At 50.9% G+C, this 27,722-nt stretch overlaps 1 protein-coding gene across 11 annotated transcripts in view; it reads left to right on the plus strand.

Moving 5' to 3' along the window:
* KDM2B (lysine demethylase 2B) overlaps window positions 1-27,722 on the plus strand; it is a 107,652-nt gene that overhangs the window by 72,154 nt on the left and 7,776 nt on the right. For 8 of the 11 annotated variants that reach the window (XM_074356361.1, XM_074356364.1, XM_074356359.1 and 5 more), the window contains 9 exons: window positions 16,938-17,162; window positions 22,520-22,663; window positions 23,762-23,848; window positions 24,014-24,283; window positions 24,482-24,595; window positions 25,257-25,295; window positions 25,417-26,096; window positions 26,806-26,969; window positions 27,059-27,220. In XM_074356361.1, coding sequence (XP_074212462.1) covers window positions 16,938-17,162; window positions 22,520-22,663; window positions 23,762-23,848; window positions 24,014-24,283; window positions 24,482-24,595; window positions 25,257-25,295; window positions 25,417-26,096; window positions 26,806-26,969; window positions 27,059-27,220 — 1,885 coding nt within the window. Of the gene's footprint in view, window positions 1-7,063; window positions 7,279-16,937; window positions 17,163-22,519; window positions 22,664-23,761; window positions 23,849-24,013; window positions 24,284-24,481; window positions 24,596-25,256; window positions 25,296-25,416; window positions 26,097-26,805; window positions 26,970-27,058; window positions 27,221-27,722 lie in introns of those variants that run through there. The other 3 variants (XM_074356360.1, XM_074356363.1, XM_074356369.1) reach the window with 2 other exon arrangements.

Raw genomic sequence — 27,722 nt, forward strand, 5'->3', positions numbered from 1 at the left:
ATGGGTGTGTAAACATCTTTTCAAGTCCTTATTTTCAGTTCTTTTGAGTACATACCCAGAAATGGAATTGCTGGATCATAGAGTAATTATATACTTAATTTTCTGAGGAGCTGCCATACTGTTTTCCACAGCAGCTGCACCAATTTATATTCCCATCAACAGTACACAAGGGTTCCAATTTCTCCACATCTTTGCCAGCACTTACTATTTTCTGGGTTTTTTTTTAAAATAATAACCATCCTAATGGATGTGAAATGGTGGGTGTTATTTCTTTTTAACTAACTTTATCTTTTATGTTGATGCATTCTTTAGAGAATTACAGACATCATGACATTCCACCCTTAAATACTTAGGTTTGCATCTCTGAAAAAGAAGAATATTTTTCTCCATACCCAAAATAAAATTATTACACCTGAAAAATTTATAATTCCTCAATACCTCCTAATAATGCTTCATATAAATTATCTTTGCAGCTACTTTGCCCAAACCAGGATCCAAGCCAGGACCACACAATGCATCTGTCCTTAATTCTTTCTTTTCATCTTGAGCTTTCTCAGGATGTTGGCTGGTAGAGAAGATGGAACCCTGTCCTGAAGGCTATATCACGTTACACATTTATCTGGTTGCTTCCTTGGGGTGTCATTTAGCTTTTTCCCTGTCTCTTGTAATTTCTGTAAATTGGAAATTAGATCTAAAGGCTTGGTTAGATTGTAGTTAAATATCATAGGTAGTGGATTAAGGTGATGGTGGCCTGATTATTACCCTATTATTGAGTTCAGTCATGTTCATCCCTGGATCCCCCAGAGAATAATCTGGAAGGGGACACATTGTGCCCCTGCTTTCGTGTGCCATTCACTGACGGTTTCAGTGAATCAGCTGATTATTCTTTCTTGTATTAATAAATTTATTAGGAGGTGAGATGAAGCTTTGAAGTACTGTCATGCCTCCCGTATGAATTAGCTGGCATTCTTCTGCAGAGTTTTGCCTCATCAACCAGGGCTACCCTTAAATACAGGGCCTACTGCAAAGGCAGCACACATGGTTAATTCTTCCCCTTTAAATAACAGTTTTCAGAGTAAGGAGTTGGTTTAATGGCTGCTTCAAACGGTGACAGATGCGTTTTGTCAGACTTTTTCTATTTTGAGTGTCATGGTAAACTCATGGATTTTCATAGATCCAGGGGGCTTTTAGAGGCAAATTGGCTTGCTGGAGATGAGCCATTTTTTTAAAAAAGCAAGAATGTAGATGAAGAGAGTCCCATGGCAGCAGCCAAAGTGTGTGTCTGTGTGTCTGTCCCCATCCCCGCCTCTACTCCCAACCAAACCAACCTTGTGTGTATTTGCATTTGTCTGGGGTCCCTAAGTGAAAACCTTTCAAGTGCTGTCAGAGCCCATCAGACCCCCACAGTGACTGTTAGCAGCTCATTTAAGAGGTGATTCAACTATCACTTTGTTTTGGTTAATTTCAACGGGCCCCAGAGATTAGGGGCTACCTTCCTAACTGGGCTACCTTTCAGGAATAGGAAGATTATTCTTAAATGATGGCTGATGAAAAAGAAAAAAAAGAACTACACTTTTAAACTTAAAGTAAAATCCACCAAACTTAAAATTAACCATTTTAAAGTACTGGTTCAGTGGCATTTAGTATGTCCATGATGTTGTGCAAGCATCATTTCTTTCTAAATTCCAAGATATTTTCATCACTCCCAGAAGAAACCTCGTACCCATTAGCAGTCACTCCCCCCCACCAGGCCCTGGCAACCACTAATCTGTTTTCTGCCCCTATGGATTTGCCTTTTCTGGACATTTCATATCAATAGAATCATACAATACATAGCCTTTTGTGTCTGGCTTGTTTCATTTAGCATCATATTTTCAAGACTTCTCGCATTGTAGCTTGTGTCAGTACTTCATTCCTTTTTGTGGCTGAATAATATTCCATTGTATGGATGGACCCCATTTTGTCTACCTATTCATCAGTGGGTAGAATTTGAGTTGTTTCCCCTTCTTGACTATTGTGAACTGAGCTGCTAATTTTATTCCTATTTTGCCTCTTTACTGTCTGCTATATCATCCCATTTTGAGTGAGCTTTGGATTTGGTCTTTTCTTTTGAGTCTTTATCATCAGGTCCTCCAAGGTCTTTCTTTGGAGGAAGGTGGGATAAACAATGTGATGGGTGCTCTGGTTAGGAAGGAAACCAAGGGAGAGACTTGGTCTTGTTAAGAAAAATATTTTTAGGGGGAGGGTATAGCTCGGTGGAGTGTGTGCTTAGCATATACGAGGTCCTGGGTTCAATCCCCAGTACCTCCATTAAAAATAAATAAATAAATAAATAAATAAATAAATAAATAAATAAATAAATAAATAAATAATTACATAAATAAACTTAATCTCCCCCCATCCCAAGAAAGAGAAGGCACTTTAAAAAAAGAAAAATATTTTTAAATTACAAAAGTCTGGTTGTAGGTACAAATTATGCTGGCATTTTACATATTTTTAGCCCTATTTTCTGGGGTGGGAGGTAGGATTGTAAAATGATCCCACGAGTCTCCGAATTGTCTGAGTGCTCAGCCTCAGCCTGGAGTTTTGTAGGGAAATGAATGGAGAAAGGAAGTAACTTTCTAAGGTCAGCAGTTGAGTTGGAAATGGGGTGGATGGCGGGAAACATTTCTCAGATCAATGCCACTCACCTGTTAAATTAGTTAATTAAAAAAAAATCCTGTGCACAGTCACAAATCTTCCAGTGAACGTAAATATTTGTTGGTTGATCTTGGCAATGCAAGGAGACAGTATTAGGAGGGGAACCCTATTTAACAGAAAGCTCCATCTCTTTAAAGGACCCGTATGACAGATATACGTGGGTTTTAAATGCTTGTGGAATGATTCTCCAGGGGAACAATAAAAAGCAATTAAATAACATTAGTAATTTCCCTAACAGAAATCACTGCAGCCCTTGGTCTGTTGTACAGTCCATCTTTGAACCATAGTTTTATCCAGGCAGCCCTGAAATTAGTCCTAAATTACTATGTGACACCATGCAAAAATTCCTCTTATTTATATTTTATTAGAAAAATAATTCTCCAAAAGACCTTCTCCTTTTGCTGTTAACGGAGAAAAACCTATTGAAGAACAGAGAGACAAATGGTAAAATAATAGTAAAGTAACTGAAGCATTCATTCTCTGTTGCTTGTTAAGCATACATTATTGCAGGCATTAGGAAGCAACCCATCGCGTCATTTCTGTTCCTTCCTTAGGGGCACGTTTACAAATGGTGTCCCTCGGTTCAGGAGCGTGCCGGCCAGTTACTGGTCTGGACGCAGAATTCATTCTCTTTCCCTGAGCCAATTCTCTGGAAGATAATGTTCCCAAGCTTTAGCCATGCCCTTGTGATGGACACAAGGAAATGGGCCACATGCCAGAGAGACCCTTCCCTCCAGAACCCAGAGTCCAGGGGGCGCTTAATCCAGCCTGCCCCTTTCCCTACCCATTCCTGGAAGTGGGGATGGAGCGGACGGCTGCCCTCTTCCTTTTATCCCATTTACTCCTTTGTCCCTGCTCTGGGTCAGCCTGCAGCACCGTTAGGTGGCTCAGTCTAAGCAAAATCTCTTGGCTGACTGGGGTCCTCCCCAGTGTCTCATGGTCTGATAGGCAGACCAGAAAATTAAACGACACTCAGAGAGAAAGCAGAGAAGTTGTGATGACTGTGACCAAAGCGGACTTGGCTTCCATCTGTTTTTGTTTATTTCCTCACCACTTGGTGAAAGTTCTGGATCCTCTTGGCTGAGGGCAAGCACCAACTGCCCTGGTGGCATCAGCTTTGGGGAACTCTTTCTAGGAATGTAAGCCTTGGCTAAGTAGAGCTGCGAGAGTGTTCAGTTTTTGGGGTCACTGGGAGAGGAGGTCAAGAGGGAGAAAGGACCAGCCTTAAGGCACAATGTAAATGCTAAATTTTAAGGTGGCAATTCTACTGGGCCAGCCCTGGCATAATGTATTTTATATATAATAGTCCAGCATGCTATTAATACAAAACAATGTTGGATAGTTGTGTGTACCAGTTAGCTAAAGGAAGCTTGAAGAGGAATTTTTCAGAAGTGTTAGGATAGTGGCTGCCAGCAGGAGCCTTGGTTAGAGTTTGGAGAGAACCTGGCACATTGTCATTTCTTTCTTTCTTTCTTTTTTAGTATTTTATTTATTATTGTATTATTTTATTTAAGGGGGTAGGTAATTGGGTTTATTTATTTTTAGAGGAGGTACTGGGGATTGAACCCAGGACCTCATGCATGCCAAGCACACACTCTACCACTTGAGCTATACCCTCCCCCCAAGTCATTTCTTAATCCTGGTTTCCTCCTTCCACAGTCAGCCCCTAGCAGACTGATCAGACAGCAGTCTGGTTACCAAAACCATACCTACCTGTCCTAAAATTGGATTTGAACTGAGAACTCAGAGTTTGCAAAATGTAGTACGGGATAGTTCCTTTTTTTTCGGCATAAGTCTGAATATTTCACTTGGATTATTACACTGGTCTCAACTTGGCATCCTCCTCTCTTGTCTCTGTCATGAGGCATTAGTGTGTGATTAACAGCCCAGGCTGCAGGCTCTAGCTGCCTATGGGTTCAGATCCAGGTCCTTCTACTACCTAGCAGCGATGTGCCTCAGTTTCCTCATCTATAAAAAGAGTGAACAATGGAACATATCTCATGGGCTGTCTAAAAGAATACATGAGAGAATATCTACACCACACTTAGCACAGGGTCTAGCCCTTCAACCATGCATATAAATATTAGCTACTGCTATTGCCTAGAGGGGTCTCTGGATGGTATTCTATAAGGGACCCTGGGTTCAGAGCTACTTCCTAATTTTCTTTGGGTCTCAGTTTCCTTACCTGTGAAGTGAGGGGGTCTGGTGAGGCCCCTTCTGGCTCAGAAATGATGTAACGGAAGGAAGGAAGTTTGTGTTAGCTGCAGCTTCTGTTCATCAACACTTTCCCTTTCTCTTCTTTGAGCCATGATAAATGAGAACTGTCTTTTTACTTCCTTAAAATACAAAAGTGAACATTTGAGAATTCTCAAAAGAAATCAACCCAAAGACAAATCTGAATTATCTTGCACTTCTAATAGGTAATGAGAAAGACCTTTGAGAAAAAGTCCTTCTTCCATACCTCTCTTTTGATGTATTATGTTATTTATGTATCTCTGTACCCTTGCAGTTTTGACCAATTACGGTGAAGTGAAAGCGGGATTAGCATTCTTTCAGCTCCTCCTCTTTCTTTAGGGGACTTCCTACTGGGTAGAGTGGCCCCCAGAGGTCATCAAATACATCAGATTAAGACTTCAGTCCAGACAGGGTCGTCTTATAAAGGCTGAGACTTTTGGGGGTATACTGAGGTGGAGGGGAGAATATTCTTTACCTTGTTTTTGTTGTTAACCTTGAGTGGATTGTGAAAAATGTAAGAGGGGAAAAAGGAAAGTCAGAACAGGTATGTTTCAGTAAAGAGCAAGTCTGCTGGGATTTTTTCTCCATAGTGTCAGCAGATGTATAAATTTCAGAGAGACTTTAAAATTCACTCAGTAAAACTGACATCCCTGTTTATTCACTCCTGCTGACTCCCTGCTAGAAGTCCCCTGAGTTTTATCTCCACCACACATTCTGCCTTCCTTGAAAGCCCAGGCCATGACCTGCCTGTGGGTCTCTTCTTTTCTCACTATGGATTTTACAGCCAGTGGCCTCGGCATGAATAACAGCTGGCCGACACTGCAGAGTTGGTCACCAGGTTTCACAGTTAATGAGCTTTTTTCTTGGGAAAGCATCTGATCTCTTTACTGAAAGGACCCCCATCCCTTGGTTGGGCAAAGTTTCCCATTTTACAGATGAAGAAATTAAGCAGCTGCATGTATGCATGTTCAGTGTCACCCTGGACATTCCTAGTTAGATGGTGAGTATGCCAGCTGCCTGGCTAAGTCACCCTGCTCCTTAGCTTGAATTTAGCTGTGTTTTTGACAGCTTATAACAGCATTGATCACTATAGCTATGGTCACTGAGCTCCTACTTCAGAGTAAGGGCTGCTGGCGTAAGTGCCCCTTAGACCTTTTTTTTTTTTTAATCAATCTCAATTTGGATTTCCAGTAACAGTTTTCTGCAGGAGTGGGCTGCTTTAGGACTAAGCATTAGGAATGTTTCCAGCTTAAGAATTTAGAAACCCACACCTTCAGGGCCATCTTCAGGCACTGCTAGTCTCCTGGGGGACTAGATTCTGGCCTGCCCTGAGCCTTTCCCAGATCGACCCCTGGGCACGAGGAGTTCCTGCCCAAAAGGGTGGGGTCCCCACCTCAGTGGAGAGTGCATTCATGGTTTTCTGTCTGGCAGCCTCCAAGCCCTGTGGCTCAATTGAAACATACCACCCCCAGTTTTACGCTGACTCCCTCTTGACGTGGAAAGGCAAACCTGAGGGCAGAAGAGGGCAACGTCAGGGGACTGGCCCAACCCAACTGCCAGCGTCCTGGGGAACTGGCCCTCCGGACCGTACTCAGGCCAGAGGGCCTGCAGGCTCCGGGTACGGGACTCCCGGGTTCGCAGGCATATCAGGTCCTGGTCCCAGAGCTTGTGCAAACCCGAGAGCCCGTGTGCCCGCTGTCGGGAGCACAGGAACCTGTGCCTAGTGTCACGTGCAGGGCCGCCCCCCGTGGCCGGTTCACCCTGGGGCTCCTGCAAGACGCCCCGCAGGACCACACAAAAGACCCCACCCCAAGTCAGGCGTGCATTTCCTGTTAGAGCGACCGCGGCGTGCAGCCACCCATGTGCATCCCGCCGCGCGCGGGCCGGGCGGGGCGCGGGGCGCGGGGCACGCCCCCACGCAGCCCCAGTCCCCGCGCGCCGGCCGCGAGGGGCCGCCCTCGGCGGGCCCGCCCCCGTGTCACCGCAGGCCGGGCTCCCTTTGTGTGCGGCCCGAGCGCCGCGGCCGCGCCATTGGCCCGCCGGCCCGGGGGGCCAGCCCCTTCCTGGCTCGCCTCATGCATATGCATGAGCGCCCCGGCCCTCCCCCCGTCGGCCCCTCTCCGCCCCCTCCCGCGCGGGCGTGCGAGGCGCGCGGCGCGGCTCCCTCCTCGCGGCAGCGGGAGCCCGAGCCCGAGCCAGGGCGAGCCGAGCCTGCTCCGGGCGGGCGGCGGCGGTGGCGGCGCCGCTCCAGCCATGTCAGCGCGCGCGAGCCTGGGCCCACCATGAGCCATGGCCATGTCCGTGAGCGCCGAGGACGACGACTATGAATCGGAGCCGGACCAGGTCGGCGGCCCGGGGTGGGGCTGAGGGAGGGACCCGCCGCCCGACCTCCCGACCGACCGACTGACGCGCCCCGGGCGGCCGCGACGCCGCCGCTAGGATGAGGAGAAAGTTTTGCAGCCGCCGCCGGCGGGGCCGCCAGGGCCGGGCCCGAGCGGGGCGTGGAGGAGCGCGGCAGGCCGGCGGCCGCCGGGACTCCGCGGGCCCCGCAGCCGGCTGGGGCAGGGGGCGTGTGCGAGCGTCTGTGCGCTAGGGTGGCCGGCCGTGCGGCGGGGACAATGTGGGCCTCGCCGTCGGGCGGGCCCTGCCGGGCGCGGGGCGCGCGGGCCACGGCCGGCGGGCAAGTTGCGGACGCCGGCGGCCGGGCGCGCCTCGCCCTCCCCTCGCGCCCTCGCCCGCGGCCCACGCGCGTGCCGGCCGCTCCGGGCGCACCGGGACCTGCGGGCGCCGGCGCCTCCTTCCTTTATATTCGCAAAGTTGCACCGGGACCCTCGGTCTCTGGGCCAGAGGACGCCCGTGGCCCGGAGGGTGGGCGGCCCAGGGCCCGTGGGCCCGACGGCCCGAGCTTTTGTCTGGGCGCCGCGCGCCCGCCGACCGCCGTGGGCAGACGGAGACAGGAAGGGGTGCGAGGCTCGGGCCGGCGCGGGGAATCCGGAACCCAGCGAGTCCGCTCCGAGGCGGCGGCGGCGGCGGCGGCGGGAGGAAGCCGTGACCCCAGATGGCAGTATTTGGCTTTGGTTGGCTCTAGAAGGGAAAGCAACCTCTCTTGGGACCAGGGGGGAGAAATCTGTGTATAAAACAAAGCCCTGGGTGTGTTTACAGCGTGAATCTACTCCAGGAAGATTCGTGTTTAGGAAGCCGGGGAAGAAAGTTGAGGTTTCACAAGGTAGAATCTGCACAATATTTGAAACAGGACACGGGCGAGGTAGACTTGGCCAGGGAATTAAGCATTGGACGAGTTATCATGTGGGCATGGGACTAGGTGAATAAGATGCTTACTTACAATTCTGGGTGCATTTCCTCAGTGGAGTGAAGATGTTTTGTAATGTTCAGGCCGAGAAGTAGCAACATTTTCCCCCCTCCCATCAGGCGTGGTTGAGGAAGCACGATATATGCTGCCCTTAAATCCTAAAAAACGTAATAAGTGGTTTTATTTAACAGACGAAGTTAGATTGTACATTCTTAGTTTCGCTGGACATTTTTTCAGGCCTATGTGTCTTAGATGTTCCTCAGTCTCACTCCTCTTGTGGAATAGATGAACCCAAAGACAACCCAAGTGGTTTTGGCCTGGAACTTTCATCAAGTCAGTAGCACAGTGTGTGAATAGTTCTCAGTTCTTGCTACTTAGTTCATGCCTCAACTCTGGGTCTGAAAATTTTTAGTTCAGCTTGGATCTGCATAATGACTGCCAACAGTGTACCCTTTCTGCATCTGGTCATTCATAAGACACTTGTATTCACTGTTGACTGTGCTTTGGTGTTTCAGGATTGAGGTTCCTTTTACCTGTTTTGTTTTGGCTTTTTAATTTGGCCACGCCCTATGGCCTGTGGTAGATAGTGTTTGACATGCATCAGACAAGACTCTGTATGTCTCTGGGCTTAAATCACATCTTCAGGTACTGCCACTCCTGAGACAGACTTCCACTGTGAGAGGACCCGTACTCCAGTTTTTTTCCCTTCCTCTTCGTGTTAGTCAGCCCAGTTGTGGCACTTCTGGAGTTGTTGGCAGCGGAAGTTCTCCAGGTTGCCATGTTCACTTTAAGATGATTTTTCCACTCAGGTGCATTGAGGTAGATGACCTCTAAGCCAGGCCCGTGGGCAGCAGGTCTTCCCCATGGTCCCAGTAGGGAAGGTTGCTGTCAGCCACAGACCTGCATTTGCTAATGCCCCCCCCCCAGCTGTGGCTCACTGCTGCTTACCTCCCCCACCCTTTTCTCAGCCCCAGGATTTCTTGGGTTTGAGAAGAGTGGCTTCTTTTAAGGACCTCCAAGTCATCTGTGTCTTCTCAGCAGGAGGCAGAGTCTTTGGAGTCTTTGGCTCACAGGCTCTAGACCCCACTCTTCTCTAAATAAGTCTCCTTCCAGGAGAGGTGGGGGTCTTGGAGTGTAAGCGTGCAGGTATGCCCGGCCACCTGCTGCATGGAATTCTCCAACGGAGGCCCTGTTGGGGAGGTACTGTTGCCTGGTCTGTGCGCTGAACCCCAGGCCCCTCATCAGAAATTTGCCTGCTTTCCCTTAAAGTCTGTGTACTTCTCTTGTCCCCACCCAAGGCTGGTGTCCAGCCTTGGGTGGCATCAGGCTTCCTTACACCTGTTTTGCTGGGCTGGCCTCTCTGCCCCATGCCTTCCCATAGCAGCCCGGGGGGTCCCTTGCTCCCAGTGTCAGGGGATGTCCAGATGGGAGTGAGGGGTAATTGTGGATGGGACGTGACCCTTGGCTAGGCCTTCTCTCATGGACTTCTTTTGCTTCTCCAGTGCAGAATGTGTTGGAAAGTTCTTCAGCTCTGCTTTTCAGTTTGAGGAGATGCCCCTTAACGAAGAGTGGTTAATAAGGATAATTCTTGTTCCATCTTTTATTTTTTTTTAACCGCCATCCTCCCCTCCCTGCAGTGAAAATAAATTTATTCCTTTCATTTTTAAACTATAAAAATGATTACTGCTCATTGTTAAAAATAACAATTAGGAAATTATGGTGAAGAAAATCTCTTAGAAATTTATATGGGTATAAGCACTGTGTTACCATTACAGATTTGCTTAAGAGTCAAATTTTCAGATAGGGTGCTGAACCTTCTCAAAATTTCATGTGAAAGTTTTGTGACTTCGTGCCTATATGCATTTTCCTGGGGAAAAGGTCCTTAACTTACCATGGATTCTCTAGAGGTCTGCCCATCCCCTGGGTTTCTGGTAGTGCCTGTGTTTTTATTCTCTTGCTCCTTAGCCTCAGTATATAAACAAACCCAAGCCCTCCCTGGAATCTGCAGGTGTGTGTTAAGGGGCCTCCAGCGCAGCTAAAATCCAGCTTTTCCTGGGATATCCATTGTGCTTGAAGATTTGGGAACAGATATGGTGTTGATCTGTGTATAACAGATATGTTATCCAATAGAATGCATCATTAGTATGATAGAGGAATTCCACACTGTTGAGGGACTATGGCTTCCCTTCGTGGGGCCAAGTGTCAGTGTGCTGATGTTAGGGGTAGTTTGGTGGGAAACAGAATTGTCTGCATTGTAAAAACATTCAGCCACGTTTACTGTTTCACTCACTGACTCCTCTTGACAGCTGAAACTCTAGCCCGCTCCCTTCTTAAAACTCTTCCCTGTCTCCGGTGATGCCACAAGCTTCTGCTGCTTTTCCTGCCTTTCTGGCCATTCCTCTGCAGGTTGCTTTTTCTCACCTGGCCCTTGGATGTTTTTAGTCTTGGAGGTACTGCTCAGGACACTCTTTTCACTCTGCCCATTCTCCCTGAACAACCTCCTGGACTTAAGTAGTTTAGCACCTCGTGATGCTGATTCCCAGTGGTGTATCTCAGCTCCGGTCCCTCCTGGCCGCTGGCCACCTTCCTTGGATGTCCCATGGGTCCCTCAGAGTCCATGTGTTCATGGCAGAGTCGTGTTCCTTCCCCTCTTGAGCCCCTTTTCTCCTGTTGCTCGAGCCCAAAACCCCAGGGTCTTCCAGGACTCTTCCTGTTTGCATGCCCCACGTTCAGCCAGCCTCCTGGGTCTTCTAAACCGGCTCTGCTTCTAAACCATCTGCATCATCCCCTCCTCGCCATTCCTTCTATGGCGTCTACTCATGCCTTCTTAACCTTCAGCCTGGACACCTGTAGCATCCTCAGCTCATCTCCCTGTCTTTCATCTTGCCCACCACCCAAAAAATTCACTCCCTGCAGTGTTGCCAGGATACGATCGTGTTGCTCCTGCATGTAAAGTCCTTCAGCTGCTCTTACAGAGGCCACCATTCCTCTAATGTGGTGCAGGTTCAGACTCCTGCCACCGCAAGGCCGTTTTCCAGCAACCATATCAAGCTGTCCCCTGAATGTGTCATCTAGTTGCACATCTCTATCTTACTCTTCCTTCTGCCTAGAATATTCAGTCCCTAACCCCACCCCTACCCCTGGCCTGCAGTGTCCTGTCCTCCCTCTGAGACTCAGTTTAGTCACCACCCCGTGTCTGACGCTTTTGCCAGTGAGACGCTTCTGGGTCAGCACGCCAGGGTCCAGGCTTTAGAGCCACTGCTTGGGTGCATATCTCGGCTTCTCGTTTATTGGCAGTATGGCATTGGGTAGATTAGTTAACTATGCTGTGCCTCAGTTTCCTTATTTCTAAATGGGATAATAATTCCTATCTTATAGATTATTGATACAAGTGTTGAACAGAATGATTTCTTCAACTAATGTTAGCTTTTGATATTATCATTATTGTGTTGCATTGAGTTTATGTGGTTACATGTCCTTCTCTCCTCAAGACTGTACTACCTTTGAGAGTGGGGAACACACCTTACTCATCTGTGTAGTCCCAGCACCCAGCATTGAGTCTGTACATAATTCACAGCCAGAAAATAGTTGGGTGGGTAGATGAGCAAATGTGTGTGTGAGATTAATGTGTGAGTCTCTGGTGCAGATCACATGCTCTACTGGCTAGTGATGTTGAACATTTTTTAATGTGCTTATGGCCCATCTATATCTATCTATCTATCTATCTATCTAAATTTTTTTGTTTTTGAGAATTATCTGCTTAAGTCCTTTGCCCATTTTCAAATTGGGATATTTGTCTTTCTGTCATTGAGTTGTCAGAGATCTTTATATATTCTGGATACTAGCCCTTTACTAGATGTATAATTTGCAAATAATTTCTCTTATTTTGTGGTCTTTTTACTTCATAGTGCCCTTTTAAGCAAAGAAGTTTTTAATTTTGAAGTCTGGTTTATCTTTGTCACCTGTGTTTTTGCTGTCATCCACACACCGTTGCCTCATTCAAGGTCATGAAGATCTATCCTGTTTCCTCCTAAGAGTTTTATGGTTTTAGCTCGTACATTTAGGTCTTCGATCCATTTTTTAGTTAACTTTTGTATATAATGTGGGGTAAAGGTCCAGCTTCATCCTTTGGCATGTGGATATCCACTTACCCCATTTGTTGAAAAGACTGTTCTTTCCCCCACTGAATTGTCTTGACACCCTTGTCGAAAGTCAGTTGGTCATAAATATTGTGGGGGTTTATTTCTGAACTCTGAGTTCTAGTTGATCTGCATTGATCTGTATGTCTGTCCTTAAGCGAGTACCACACTGTCTTGCTTACTGTAGCTTTGCAGTAAGTTTCGAAATCAGGAAGTGTGAGTCTTCCAGCTTTGTTCTTCATTTTCAGGATTGTTTTGACTATTTCAGATCCCCTGCATTTTCACATAAATTTCAGGATCAGCTGTTCATTTTCTGCAGAAAAGTGAGCTGTGATTTTCATAGGGGTTGCATTGAATCTGTGGACCACGTTAGGGAGTATTGCCATCTTAACGGTATTATCTTTCCATGAACACGGGATGTCTTTTCATTAATTCAGGGTAATCCAAGTCATGTTAATCCCAGTATTTTAGAGATGAGGGACTGAAGGGTCTGCCCATGATTATTCTGGAGAATAGAAGCTATAGGAGAGCACTCAGTTAACATTTGCAGAATGAATGAGTGAACGAATGGACTACCTTAATAGTGTTCCTTTTAAGGATGATGCTTATGAGGTGCTGATGGGTGAAAAAGGGTTGGAGTACTAAGGTCTGTATGTGGGCGTGTGGGCTCCGTTTTCCTAACCAGATGGAGCTGAGGATATGGGTCCTGGGCTGATAAAATCAACAAATGGCCTTGGGGTTTGGGAGGCTGGTTTGTATGTGGAAGTCAGTGGATACCATCACTCCCTTTGGCTGAGAACGCTTCATGCTGAACTTAACAAATTAGGGGGCATCTGGGTTACTTGATAAATAGAGGCACAGGAAGGATAGCGTGGATTGGTTTGTGAACCTTTAGATGTCACCCCAAAGAGATTAGAACAGAAGCTTTGTGTGAAAACAGTGCAGGGGGAGGGGCTTGTTCACCTTCCCTGACGGAGACCCTCCGATGTCTTTCTTACCTGTTGATTTTCTGTGACCTTTATGAGGATCCTGCATTTCAGGTGTTGCTCGGTTGACTGCTGACCAGCCAGCTGGTACCACTTCCTGCAAAGGCTGGCCGGTGAAGCTGCAGGTGGCAGCGCTTTTGTAGCATGTTTGGCAGCTGGGCAGAGAGGGCCTGAATCAGGGCCTTTGGAAACAGCGGCCCTTACATCTCTTCCTTCGAGGTGTTGCCTGCCATTGGCTCTGTCATTTTCCAGGATGTCTCAGCTGCCACTGAGATCCAGGCAGATTTGGTTTTTTCCATAGTGTGGAAAAGTGCTTCTTGAGGTGGGAATGAACTTTAGAAAGCAGGGGAAGGTGGGCTGGTTTCACAGTCAAGTCCGGGCTTCGTGACTCTGGCTGGATCTGCACGACTCTGTCACTTCCAGGGGTGTTCAGCGGCCATTTATACCTGACGCTCCCGACTAGGAGGCAAGAGCTGTGTTTGGCCTCCTGGAATTTTTTTTTTTTTCAGGCTTTCACCAAAGAAGCTAGTCCTTGGAATCTCCTGCTCCAGGTCCAGCATGTGAGCCCTTTGCCTCTGGTTTTGCCCTTGGAGGGTGGACAGTGCGCTGCCCTCTGTGTACCTGACTCGAGGCTCTGAGTCACCCACCCCGTTGCCCATTTTTCAGGGATGTGAGAAGTGAGTTGCCAACAGGACGTGTTCTCTTTATCAGAGTCTTCTGGGCTGTGAAGAGGGAGAAACCTTCCTGGGCTCCATTTCTCTGGAAGTTGAGGTGCTTCTCTGCACCTCCTGTTGGCACCCATTCTACTATGGGCATCAAGGGATTAGCTATGAACCCTTTCTAGAGGTGTGTGGTTAGTTCCTGGGGGCTCTGGGGGGTCTCGTCGTACTTGGCTTGTGCATAGCTGTGGATTATAACGTTCTCCCGTGGCTTGGGGGCACGCACATCCTCTGCTGGCTCTGTGACCTGGGGCAGGTCACTTAATCTTTAGCTCCAGTTTCCTCATCTGAAAAACGGCATCTCCCATAGGGTTATTACTGGGAAACTAGGTAATATTGTATGTAAAATGATGAGTAGGATGGCGGGCACTTGGCAAGTACCCCCTGCACTCTGCTGTTACTGTCCCTGCCATCGCTACTTCTGCTCAGCAGGCCTTGCTACTTAGTTTTCAGGCCTATGGTCCCTTATGTGCTGTTCTCAAATCTAAAGCCTCTGAAAACTGATCTTTTTTTTTTTTTTTTTTTTTTAACTTCTCATCTGGCAGCAAGACCTGACTTGAATTGACAGGTGATGCGTAGGCTGATTTATCCCTCTTAAGGTGCCGAAGCTGCAGGACTTCTCACATGCATGACTCGGGGTGCCCCACCTCCCTGGCTGTGGTGTGTGGTTTGGTGCTGGGGGGCCCTCCACTGCTTGAAGAAGGAATAACTTGCATTGGGGCAGCCCCTTTCCCTGCCCCAGGGCCTTCCAAGTGACGGGTCCTCTGGCTGGGCTGCCCCCAAGGTAAGGGCGGGCACAGCTGAGTGGGAGCAGCGAGCACGTGTGGGCCAGCAGAGCCACGTCTGGTGCCTCCTTTCATCTTTGGAGTTCGGAACAGGTGTAGGGGGCTAGAGATCCAGGGTGGCAGTGCTTCCTGGAGGGGCACCTCGGCCCCAGAGGTGCTGCGGTTTCCTCACATGCTGCAGGCTGTTGGGAGAATAAATCTGTGGGAAGGGGCCACTTGGGTGTGAACACCAAAAGGTGTGTGGGGGCCTTCAGCTCTGCACGGGGACCCCTGCACTGCAGGAGAGCATGATGGTGGCGAGGCTTGATTCCTGGAGATCTGTGGACTGCTTTCTTTCCTAAAGTGATTGTGAGTTTCTAAGCAGCCCCTGTCGTTTTGGGGGAGCTGTAAGTGTGTGTTGTGGGAGAAGAGCTCCCTGGAAGGAAGACACTCTGCACTGTGATGCATTGTGACCGCATTTCTGGGTCCAGGAGCTAGCAAGGGATGGGACTTTGTTTTCGGGATCCAAGTATGACAAGCAACTAAAATGAAAAGGCTGGGACTGGACTGAAGCTTGTTTCATTGGCAGAGAAGGGGCTCTAAGCACTACTAGATGCCAATTAGACCAGATAGTTTTGAGGTGAGAGTGTGTCTCCCTGACAGAGGGGTGATCCATTTTTCAGCAAACTCAGAAAGTTGCTTCAGACGAGACCTGCTCTACCTACGATCCTGGTCCTTCCCACTTCTGATCCTCAGGGGACAGCAGACCTTGGTGGACAGTGGACAGTGTCCCAGCAGCCGGCATCTGAGCTCCACCATAGATCCTGGTTTGCAAGAGGCTCTGGGGCTGGTAGCCAGGTTGTAATGACCTTAGAGCAGGATGTGTGGCTGGTTTGTGCCCTGCTTAGCATTTAACATCACCTTCTTCTGTTCATCTGCCTGTTTCCCTGAGTCACAGGGTAAGAAGGATTGGAGCCAGTTTGGGGAAGGTCTCAGACGTCAGTTCCTCAGGGTTACTGGCTTGCTCTCCTGAGGTCTGGGTTGCTGAGTACGTCCTATGTGCCTGCCATCTTGTTGAGGAACACTGGTGACAACACACTGTCCGTAACTGCCCTCCTGGGCTCCCTGTCTCAAAGGGAAGACCCATGAGAGAACAGACAGTGACGGTCAGTGCTGTGACGGGGGCCCAGTGCAGGGCGCTCAGGGAGGGCTGCCAGGAGAAGGCAGTGAGGAAACTGGGTCCTGCAGCCTGAGCAGGCATCAGCCGGGGGAGTGTGTTCCTGGCAGAGGAAACAGAGGAGGACTGTGTGGCCTCTCTGGGGAAGGACGAATGGCCTGAGGAGCCTGGCCTGAGGTGTGGGGGCCACTGAAGGGTCCGGAGCCAGGGCGTGCTGCCGTCGGAAGCAGGGGTGCCCCACGTTGGCTCCCTGGGGCCGCCATGATGAAGTGCCAAAACCTGGGTGGCTTGAAACGATGTCTTCTCACACAGTTCTGGAGCCTAGAAGTTGGGAGTCAAGGTGTCGGCAGGGCGGTGCTTCCTCTGAAGGCTCTAGGCGAGGACCCGTCCTGGCCCCTTCCAGCTTCTGGCGTTTGCTGGCTTCCTTGATGTTTCTTGGCTTGTAGGAGGCATCCTCCAGTCACGTGGTTGTCTTCGCTTTGTGTCTTCACACAAGAGCGCTCTGTGCCTATGTCCGAGTCTCCACCTTTCATAAGGACACCAGTCCTACTGGATTAGGGTCCACGCTAACTTATGACCTTATTATTTGGTTTCCTCTATAAAGATCCTATTTCTGTGGGAGGGTATGGCTCAGTGGTAGAGCGCATGCTTAGCATGAACAGGGCCGTGGGTTCCATCCCCAGTACCTCCGTTAAATAAAGAAACCTAATTACTTTCCCCCAAAAAACAAAACAAAACAAAAAATTTTTAAAAATCCTATTTCCAATTAAGGTCACTTTTTAAGGCCAGAGGGTTAAGACTCCAGCTATCTTTTTGGGGGACACACTTCAACCTGTAATCCCCTGAACTCGGGGCCTGCCGGGGCCTGCGGGCTCACATCTTACCGGTCCCGTGTGTTCTCCTGCAGAACCGGGCGGTAGGTCGGCCCAAGGGGAAGCTGGGCCCGGCCTCCGCGGTGAAGTTGGCTGCCAACCGGACGACGGCGGGAGCTCGCCGGCGCCGGACGCGATGCCGCAAGTGCGAGGCCTGCCTGCGGACGGAGTGCGGAGAGTGCCACTTCTGCAAGGACATGAAGAAGTTCGGGGGCCCCGGGCGGATGAAGCAGAGCTGCATCATGCGCCAGTGCATCGCGGTGAGTGCGCCGAGGGCGCCTCCACCCCGGGAGTGGAGGTGGCAGCCCTTCCTTCCTTCCTCCAGACCCCACCTCCCTCTGCGTCAGGCCCGCCTGTCCCCTTTGCTCGTTGGTCTGTCCAGTCTTTCTGCTTACAGAGAAAGTCGCCACAGCAGAAACCTCGGGCGTGGGGGTGCTCTCACCCTCCTGGGAAGAAAGGGGGCTCCAACTAGAGCTGTTTTCAGATTCCTCGCTGCAGGACTGGGGCAGTCCTGCCACGTGCTCAGGCTCCTTTTTCTTCCTAGTCTAATGGTCTTGTAACGCCTTCCTGTCCTCCATGACCAAGTACTTTGAAGTCTCTGCCATTAAAAGATGTCAAGGCAACCTGTCCTGTCTGTGACCCCGTTGCCAACATTTATGGTCCAGTTCATGATGGTTCTAGGCCCTCCCTTCCTTCCTGTCCTGCCTTCAAAGTCAGAGGTCTGGGTGGAAGGTCAACGCCCCTCCTGAGGGGGCTCCCCCAGAAAAAGAGGACTGATTTATGGTGCCCAGGAGCTGGGCGGCCGCAGAGCCTGGCCAGCGCCTCTGACTGCCTCGCCTTGCCTCCCCTCTGGCCTTGCCCCAGGACAGGGCCGCGGACGCAGACTCCGGCACCTCCGCCTGGTCCTGGCTCTGCCCTGTGCACCCCTGGCACACACCCACACACTCTGCCCTCCTTAGGGCACTGCTCGCAGGGTCCTCCCTGTGGGAGTAGTGATCTCTGTGCTCCCACGGGAAAGCAGGCTCAGCAGGAGGGACAGGATCCTCGGCCCTGGGTGAGCCCTCGCAGGTACAGCCTGGCTTTGGGGAGGGGGCTGGGGGCAGCTTCTCTCTGGGGCTGCTGTCCCTCCAGTACTGGGGCACCTTCCCTTTCCCCTCCACACATGTACTGCTTGTGTTTCTGTGTTTTCCTGCTGTGGTTCTTTTTTCTTTTATTTTTTACTGTGGTCAAAATTTACCATCTTAAACCATTTTTAAAAAGTTATTTATTTATTTACTTTGTTTTTTGATGGGGGGAGGTAATTAGGTTTATTTATTTATTTATTTTAACGGCAGTACTGGGGAGTGAACCCAGGACCTCCTGCATGCTAGGCAAGCACTTTACCACTGAGCTATACCCTCCCCCCTCCATCTTAACCATTTTTAAGTGTAGTTATGTTACCTGTATGCTCATTGTTGTGCAAACTGATCTCTGGAACTTTTTCATCTTGCCGAATGGAACCTATATCCATTGAACAGAAACTCCTCTTTCCCCCTCCCCTAGCCCCTGGCAACCACCTTTCTACTTTCTGTTTCTAATTGTGACTACTTTAGACACCTCATGTAAGTGGAATTAGGCAGTATGTCTCCTTCTATGAGCTTATTTCACTTAGTTCAATGTTCTCAAGGTTCTTTCACATTGTAGCATGTGCCAGGATTTCCTTCTTTTAAAAGGCTGAATAATATTCCATTATATGGATATACTGCGTTCTCTTTGTTCATCTGTTGATGGGCATATAAGTTGCTTCCACCTCTTGGTTATGCTGCGGGGGAATATGCGTGTGCCTGTATCTCTTTGAAATCCTGTTTTGAATTCTTTTGGGCCCAGGAGTAGGATTGATGGATCATATGATAGTTCTCTTTTTAATTGTTTGAGGGATCTCCATACTGGTTCCCCACAGTGATGGCTCCGTTTCCCATTCCCACCAGTAGTGCACGAGGGTTCCAGTTTTCCCCACATCCTCGCCAACACTCTTTATTTTCTCTTTTTTGATAGTGGCCATCCTGATGGGTGTGAGATGGACCTCGTTGTAGTTTCGATCTACATTTCCCTAATGACTAGTGATGCTGAACATCTTTTCCTGTGATTCTTGGTCATTTGTAGACCTCCTTTTTATACAAATGTCTATTAAGTCCTTTGCCTGTTTTTAAATTGTATTAGTATTTTTGTTGTTGAGTTGTAGGAGTTCTTTGTGTATTCTGGGTGTTAACCCCTCTCAGGTACGCAGTTTGTAAATATTTTCTCCCATTGTGTAGGTTGCCTTTTTACTCTGTTGACTGTTTCCTTTGCTGTGCAGAATGTTTTTTGAGTCTCACAGCTTGTGTTTTTGTTACCTGTACCCAGGTCATTTGAATGGATTTCAGGAAATTTGAGTGCCCCCTTGAAATTAAATATAAGTCTTTTTCTGTGCGCATGTGTGTCTGTGCGTTTTTCTGGAGTGAGAGTCCATGACCTGTTGCATTCTGCCACGGTTTAAGAGAGGTTGTCTGTAGGGACTGTGGGTTTTGAAAGTGTCACCTAAAACTTGGCATGTTAGCAGTGCCCCAGGACTGTCTTCTTCAGCCATACTTTCTCTTTTACCCCCTCCCTCCCCTGCTATAGGAACCTGTCTCTGCCGTCCTGTTCTTTGCAGCTCTGGTGCCTAGCCCCGGCGCCTGGCACAGGGCGTGTCAGTGGAAGGAAACCTCACGTGTGTGTCTTCCTCTCCAACCTGACGTGACTTCTGGGACTGATGGCAAATGCAGCCTCGACCTGACCCTCGCTCGGGACCTTCTTGCTCTTCTTCCAGCCTTTCCACTTTGTTGGGGTGCTCCCTGCCATGTTTTGCTCACCTCTGACCTGTGCAGGCCCACCTCTATTCCTTCTCCAGGACCTTCTCCCTGATGTGCCGGAGTCTCCCTCTTCCCATCAGCATCAGCAGCCTCCCCTTTGCGCCTCTCTCGGGGAGGCTTCCTCCCCAGACTTAATCGCTTCCCACCGCCCCACACTGTCTCCCTCTACCCCCGGCCTGGGTTTCCCCTCCTGGGTCTCTGCAGTGGTTTTGCCTCTGGTTCTCCCTCATCACCTACTTCAGAGCCAGTCTCCACCCCTCACCCACTTCCCATCACAGACCATCCTCTGACAGCCAGGTGTGCCCTTCAGCATCCCCAGCTCTGGCCCACTGTGCTCCCCGGCCGGTCTGGCCTGCTCCTTGCTGCTCAGCGCATCCATCCGGCTCTTGCTTCTCTATCCTTGTTCACAGCGATCTCTCCTCTTGGAGGCCCCTTTTGCCCTTCCTGCTCCCCACTTTTCTCTGCGCCAAGATGCCTAAATTCTCTGTCCTGCGAGTCCTCCAGAAACAGCCTCGCTGCCCCTGGTAGCGTTTGCACAGGGCTTTCCCGTGTTTTCCTAGGACTTCAGCGTGTTCTGTCTTCATCTTCCCAACCATCTTGAGGTAGCAGCCGTCTTCCTCCCTCCTGTTCGCCTCTCGGTTGCTGGCCTCAGGCTTTAGCAGATCTTTTTTAAGTATTTGCTGAATGACCGATGACTCTTTGCCTTCAGTGTTTTTTATTTGAACACAAATGTTTGTGCCATGTTACAGACTTTTTCAGTTATCAGCGGAGTGTATATCCCAGCTTATTTGAAGACACTGTAACTCAGTTTAATAAAAATTGGTGGTGTATTTCCCCGGGTTTCCCGGTGCTAGGAGGTGTGTAAGGAGGAGAGTGAGCGAGCCCTGGCCTGTCCACGGGGATGTACAGTCTAATGCACCAATTCTCACACTTTGTGGTCTCAGGACCCATTTACCCTCTTAAAAATGATGAGAACCCCGAAGAGCTTTTGTTAATGTGGGTTATTTATTTATTAATATTACTATAATAGAATTTTTAAAATATTTTAAATTCATTTAAAAATTACTAGAAACCCACTACATATTAACATAAGTAACATTTTTTATTGAGAAATAACTACCTCTTCCAAAATGAAAATGATGAGTAGGAAAATGGCATCCCTTTATGTTTTTGTAAATGTTTTTTGTGTCTGGTTCATCAGAAGAGACCTGGATTTTCACATATGCTTCTATATTCATTCTATTGTGATGTTGTTTTGGAGGAGCTTTATGAGGAAAACCTGGCCTCATAAATACGCAGCTGGGAAAGGGAGGAGGAATATTTTAATAGCCTTTTCAGATTATTGTGGATATTCTGCTGCTGCACCACCAGAACTCAACAGGTGGCAGTTGCTTGAGGGTTAGTTGCAAAGTGGAATCTGAAACTGTATCAGTGAACTCTTCATACTGCTACATTAAAATTCATTACTCTTTCTCGCCCCTCCGATAGCTCATGCATACTGTTGTAACATCATACATTGGTCATTTGGAAAATACTGGCTAACTGAGTTATACAGATTTTCCAAATATGAGCACAAAACATTACACAATGTTAAAAAAAAATTGCCTTTGTTAACACCATGACCAGTGTGTCCTCAGAAAAGTCTTTAACTATTGGGAAGCTGTCTAGTTCGTGGTGGCTACTATAAGTTTTCCAAAATTCTAATTTTTGGTTGAAAATTTGAATTTCATCATCTGCAACAAGTGCTTTATTTTTCTGGAAGGGACAGGCTCACTAGTTTCATCTTTGAGAAAATGTGCCAATACCCATGTTTTTTTATTGTCAGTCATTCTTCCAAGTAAAATGATGTTCTATGGAAACGTGGCCAGTTTAGCTCACAGCTCGGTCACAGGAGTGCTTTTCCTTCAGATAGCCATCGTCCTTTGGCGTACAGCTGAGGTAGTTAATGCATGCTTCCTATTTTGTCATGCAGAATATTAAAAGGATGTGTACTCAAAGGTCAAAGTTTTAATAAAATTCACAATTTTTAGTGCTTTATCAACGTTTTTAAGTGAAACTGATGATCTTTTTAAGGAGCGTGTGGCCAGGAATAGCCCACTGACTCCCAGGGCACTTTGGAGCCCCTGCACTGACAGGTGCCAATAGTTTCACCCACCCGTGCAAATGCCAGTGCAGTGAAAAAGGCAGGTAACGTCTTCGTAGTATTCTGAAGATAGTTTGATCTCCCTGGAAAGGTTTGGGGACCCCAGAGTCCTTGGCCTGTGCTTTGATAGCCGCCAGAGAGATGCAGCTACAGCATCGACTTACAGATCTGGGCTCAGTTTATGCCCCACTGCCTTTCTCAGGTCTTCTCTCAGATGTGAGGCTGTGCCTGGCCTCTGCTTTTCGAATTAGCCCTCCTTTCCCCCACCTCACGGCTGGCCTGGCCCGCCTTTATTTTTCTCCATTTCCCTTGTCACCATCCAACCTGCCCTATTGCTCTTCATCTTGTCTCCCTCCCCACTAAAATGTAAGCTCAAGATAGCAGAGATTCGTGCGTGTTGTTTACTGCTGTCGCTGGCACTTGGAGGGGTACCCGGCACCCGGAAGTAGTAGCTGGAGTGTATCTGAGTGAACGAATGGCCAATGGGCAGTGCCCGGGCCGGCCCTCCCACAGCTCCTGACAGCAGAGCAGCTCACAGCCTCTGACCTGTTCCCCATGGGGTCCTGGCCATGCTGACTCCTCTGTGTTCTCCCCGGCTCTTCAGCCAGTGCTGCCCCACACCGCTGTGTGCCTAGTGTGTGGCGAGGCGGGGAAAGAGGACACAGTGGAAGAGGAAGAAGGGAAGTTTAACCTCATGCTCATGGAGTGCTCCATCTGCAACGAAATCATCCACCCTGGATGCCTTAAGGTGAGCAGCCTTGGGGGCATCTGAGTGCTGCTCGGTGCCTCACCCAGGGCCTCTGGTGGTGCTGATGCTGGCAGGGGTTGGGAGGCAGGGGGAGTGAGGCTAGGTTCCTTCCCTGGAGGACCTCTGAGTCGGGGGGATTCTGAGTGTCAGAAGATGAGCAGAGGGCAAGAGGGTCTGAAGTCGCTCAGACCTTCCACCCATGTCTTTGAGGCAATGAACACACTCTCCACCTCCCTGGACCTCAGAACCACAGAGTCCCCAGAGTCTTGCACCTGGACCAGGGGAGGGTGGATCCCGTAGCAGCAGGTGGTTGCATTCCTATCCTGTGTGCCAGGAACCTGTTCCCTTGGTGTGCCCAGGCAGGACTGCCTTCTCCTGGGGACCGCCATGCTGGGCCCCCCTGTCGTAGGCAGCAGGTTCCACCTTTGAAAGGAAGAGACTGCTCTGGGCTGGCACACACCTCATACCTTCTGTCCTAAGACAAGGTCATCATCCCTGGCACCTCCCTTCAGCCCAGCTGTCATCCTGTGTGTATCTGTGTTTTGAGAGATCAGAGGCTCTGAGGTGTCTGTCCCCTTCCCTCAGTGGTGGCGGGGTTTGTTTTGACTCACCCTATCCCCCAAACACACACACCTGCCACTCTGAGAAGGGGTTCTGTGATTTTTCTCTTGACCCCTGTCATCTCTCTTTCCCAGATCAGAAGCTCCGGGAAGGCAGGGACAGCATGTTTGACTTGCTGATGCCAGGCACCCAGTACGGTGCTTATTAAATGACTGTAGTTTATGGATCCTTGCTGGGTACCAGGCCCTGAGCTAATTGCTTTACATAAATCCAATGAGACAGGCACACCCCACTTCATGGTGGAGGGCGCTGGCCCGTAGACACGGAGGGATTTGCCAGGAATCCCCGAGCTAGGAAGAGGCAAGATCAGGATTGGAACCCTGACCCGAATCCAGAGCCACCTGTCTTAATCTCCCTTGTGTTCTGTTGGGCAAAGGTGGTGTGGAAATGGCGTTTGGGAGGGGTTGTTGATGCTCCCAGCAGGCCTGGCCTTGTCCACCCCCTCCCTGCTTGCTGACTGGTGTGTGTCCCTCGCAGATTAAAGAGTCAGAGGGCGTGGTCAACGATGAGCTTCCCAACTGCTGGGAGTGTCCAAAGTGTAACCACGCCGGCAAGACCGGGAAAGTGAGTGCCGGGCTCCAAGTCCCCGGGGTCAGCTCGGGGCGGGGTGCCCCTTGGCCTTGCCAAACCCAGCCTGTCCCTGCGATGGCGATGTCGGCTTGGGGGGGTCCTGGGGACTCGGGGGCAAGTCCAAAGATATACAGTTCTCGTGTTCCTTCTCTGTTTTTGGCCTACAAGCAAAAGCGTGGCCCTGGCTTTAAGTACGCCTCCAACCTGCCCGGCTCCCTGCTCAAGGAGCAGAAGATGAACCGGGACAACAAGGAAGGACAAGAGCCTGCCAAGCGGAGGAGTGAGTGTGAGGAGGCACCGCGGCGCAGGTCAGACGAGCACCCCAAGAAGGTGCCCCCTGACGGCATCCTGCGCCGAAAGTCGGACGATGTGCACCTGAGGAGGAAGCGGAAATATGAGAAGCCCCAGGAGCTGAGTGGCCGCAAGCGAGTACGGACTGGGAGCGGTGGGCCGCGAGGGGTGCCTGGCTGGTCCTGGTTGCAGGGGGCGGGGGCGTGGGCAGGCGGCTGGGAGAACTCTGGAGCTTGGCCTCTGGCTGCCCTGAGCAGATCACATTAAGTCCCGAGAGCCCGGCCCAGGAGAAAGGAGGGGAAAACCAGCAAGTCATTCCTCTTCCCACCCCTTTAGGCCTCGACGCTTCAAACGTCCCCGGGTTCCTCCTCTCACCTCTCGCCGAGGCCCCCTCTAGGCAGCAGCCTCAGCCCCTGGTGGAGATCCAGTCTCACTTACTTCCAGCAGCAGGTGCTCCCACGTCGCCCCGCCCTCCCGAGGCCCCCAAGGACTTGCGAGTCCCGGGCCACCCCCCCACCCCTGCCCCACTGGCTCTTGAACCCATTGCCGCAGACCTCCGAGGCACCTGTTCGCCGTAGCTTCCCAGGCCTCAGTCCCGGGGCGCTGGCTCGTGGTTCTGACGTGGGGCCTGGGAAGCTGAAGCTGCCGCGGGGAAGCCCTGCTGATCTGGGGAACCTCGGAGGATCCTGGCGGCCCCGCTCCGCCCACCGGCCCTTCCAGCATCAGCCACGAGGTGGCGCCTGGTTGTCTTCTCCCAGCTCCAGCCACTAAGGCTCATCTGCGAATGCTGCAGACCGAGCCCCGGGGACTGGCTCCCAGAGAGCCCAGTCTAGCCTAAGTGGGCGACTGCACATCTCTGGGTCTGTCCAGGGGTGGGAGGTCCATTGGGTGGGGACAGGCCAACCACCCTCCGCCACTTCCAGCTTCTTCCTTAAAACCAGCAGGCAGGGCCCACCCATCTGTCAGCATGGAAGAGGTGGAATTTGTTGGGAAGGTGACCCCACCAGCCTCTCCTCTGAAGACTGTGGACTCGTGGTGGGGTTGGATGTAGAGGGAACCAAACCCCACAAACCCTGGGAGCAAGCTCTGTATCCTTTCTTTCCTGTGACAGCTAAAACCTGGCAAAGAAGATAAGCTTTTCAGGAAAAAGGTACCATCTCCCTCCTCGCCCCAGGCCCACTCCTGGGGCAGTGGGGCGGAGGGTGGGGAGGCCTGGGTGGGCCCATCCCTGAGCCAGGGGCTTACCCACCTGTGCTCCCCTCCTCCCTCAGAGGCGGTCCTGGAAGAACGCCGAGGACCGGATGGCTCTTGCCAACAAGCCTCTCAGGCGGTTCAAGCAGGAGCCGGAGGACGACCTGCCCGAGGTGCCCCCCAAGACCCGGGAGAGCGACCACTCCCGCTCCAGCTCCCCCACCGCGGGGCCCAGCACCGAGGGGGCGGAGGGCCCCGAGGAGAAGAAGAAGGTGAAGATGCGCCGGAAGCGGCGGCTTCCCAACAAGGAGCTGAGCAAGGAGCTGAGCAAGGAGCTCAACCAGGAGATCCAGAAGACGGAGAGCAGCCTGGCCAACGAGAACCACCAGCCCATCAAGTCGGAGCCCGAGAGCGAGAACGAGGAGCCCAAGCGGCCCCTGGGCCTCTGCGAGCGCCCCCACCGCTTCAGCAAGGGGCTCAACGGCACCCCCCGGGAGCTGCGGCACCAGCTGGGGCCGGGCCTGCGCAGCCCGCCCAGGGTCATCTCCCGGCCCCCTCCCTCCGTGTCCCCGCCCAAGTGCATCCAGATGGAGCGACACGTGATCCGGCCGCCCCCCATCAGCCCCCCGCCCGACTCGCTGCCCCTGGATGATGGGGCGGCCCACGTCATGCACAGGGAGGTGTGGATGGCCGTCTTCAGCTACCTCAGCCACCAAGACCTGTGTGTCTGCATGCGGGTCTGCAGGACCTGGAACCGCTGGTGAGGGGGCGCTGGCTGAGCTGGGAAGTGGAGGCAGCAGGCGCCTGGCCCTGGGTTGGACCGCAGGCTAAGGCTTAGGCTAGACCAGGGATGGCATATGTGTCCCCACCTGAGTCACTCGTGATGCTCCTTTCTAAGCCCAGTCCTGCTTAAGTATCCTTCTCAAAGAGTTCTAGGCAGCTTCAGCAGTCCGGTCAGTGTGGTCCTGTCGTCGAAGAGGTGAACCCTATTTGCTTTCCTGTTTTAGCTCCTTGGGAAGTGAACTAAGGACCAGGTGGGAAGTGAACTAAGGACCAGGTGGAGTCCTTGTCCTTCAAGTTGAGTTAGCCCAGGTTAAGAGTGAGTGTGCTGGTTACTGATCTTAATCCCTGCTTTGATAGTTCCCAGCTTTCTGACCTTCATTTGGGAACAGGCGTGGTGCCTGCCTTGCAGGGTTGTTTTGAGATGTGGCCTGCGGAGGGTGTAATAAAGCCCCGGTAAACACTTTGTGGAGAACAGATGCTGGTGCTTTCCTGGGGCGCGGGGGTGCTGTAGCATTCAGAGCAGAGACACCCAGATATGAACAAGACAAACGAAACAAGGTCCAGAGGGCGAAGTTAAGGAGCCTCCCCTTGGGCTTGGTAGGTGGGGGACTGACCACAGCCAACAGGGGCTCCCCAAGTGATCCCCCAACTCTGATGTTGCCCCCTTCACTGGGCCTGGCCCCCAGGTGCTGCGATAAGCGGTTATGGACCCGCATCGACCTGAACCACTGCAAGTCCATCACACCCCTGATGCTGAGTGGCATCATCCGGCGACAGCCTGTCTCCCTGGACCTCAGCTGGACCAATATCTCCAAGAAACAGCTGAGCTGGCTCATCAACCGGTTGCCTGGTGAGCCCTGGGCCAGGTACCCCCAGTGTGCAGTAACGGGGGCTGGGGTGTGTCACCTGACCTGCCGCCCCACCCCCTTGTCCCCCCAGGGCTCCGAGACTTGGTGCTGTCGGGCTGCTCGTGGATCGCAGTCTCAGCCCTCTGTAGCTCCAGTTGTCCGCTGCTCCGGACCCTGGATGTCCAGTGGGTGGAAGGACTAAAGGATGCTCAGATGCGGGATCTCCTGTCCCCGCCTACAGATAACAGGCCTGGTGAGTGGCCGGACCGGAAGTGTGCCCAAGGGGGTCACATGGAGGTGGTGTGACCAAGCTGTGCTGTTGGGTCTGGTTTTCACCACAGACCCCATCTGACACTCACATCCTTGAGGCTTCTCTGGCCTCAGCCCTTCTCCAGAGGATGCAGAGCTGAGTCCCAGCGGCTGTTCTCGGCAGCCTTGGGCACAGACGGGATCTGTGAGAGGGCAGAGCTCCCTCTGCACACCCAGGACACCATTCTGGGAGCCCTGCGTGCATGTGACTGCTTCTCTGTTAATTTATCCTTCAGGGTCAGCATGGCCAGACAGGGCCTCACAGGGTAGAGACCTCCTTAGTTGGGTTGCAGGGGTCACTGCTTCCCGCCAGTTGCTTAAATGAGGAAACCGTGGTGACCCAGAGGTGCTGTGCTGTCTCTGCCCCAGTTGGCTGAGCACTGCTGGGTGGAATGCAGGCTCTGTATTTCTAGATCTTCTGACTATAAAGAATCTGGAAGTGATGT

The sequence above is a fragment of the Camelus bactrianus genome, chromosome 32 (genome assembly GCF_048773025.1).
Source record: "Camelus bactrianus isolate YW-2024 breed Bactrian camel chromosome 32, ASM4877302v1, whole genome shotgun sequence".
Classification (NCBI taxonomy): Eukaryota; Metazoa; Chordata; class Mammalia; order Artiodactyla; family Camelidae; genus Camelus; species Camelus bactrianus.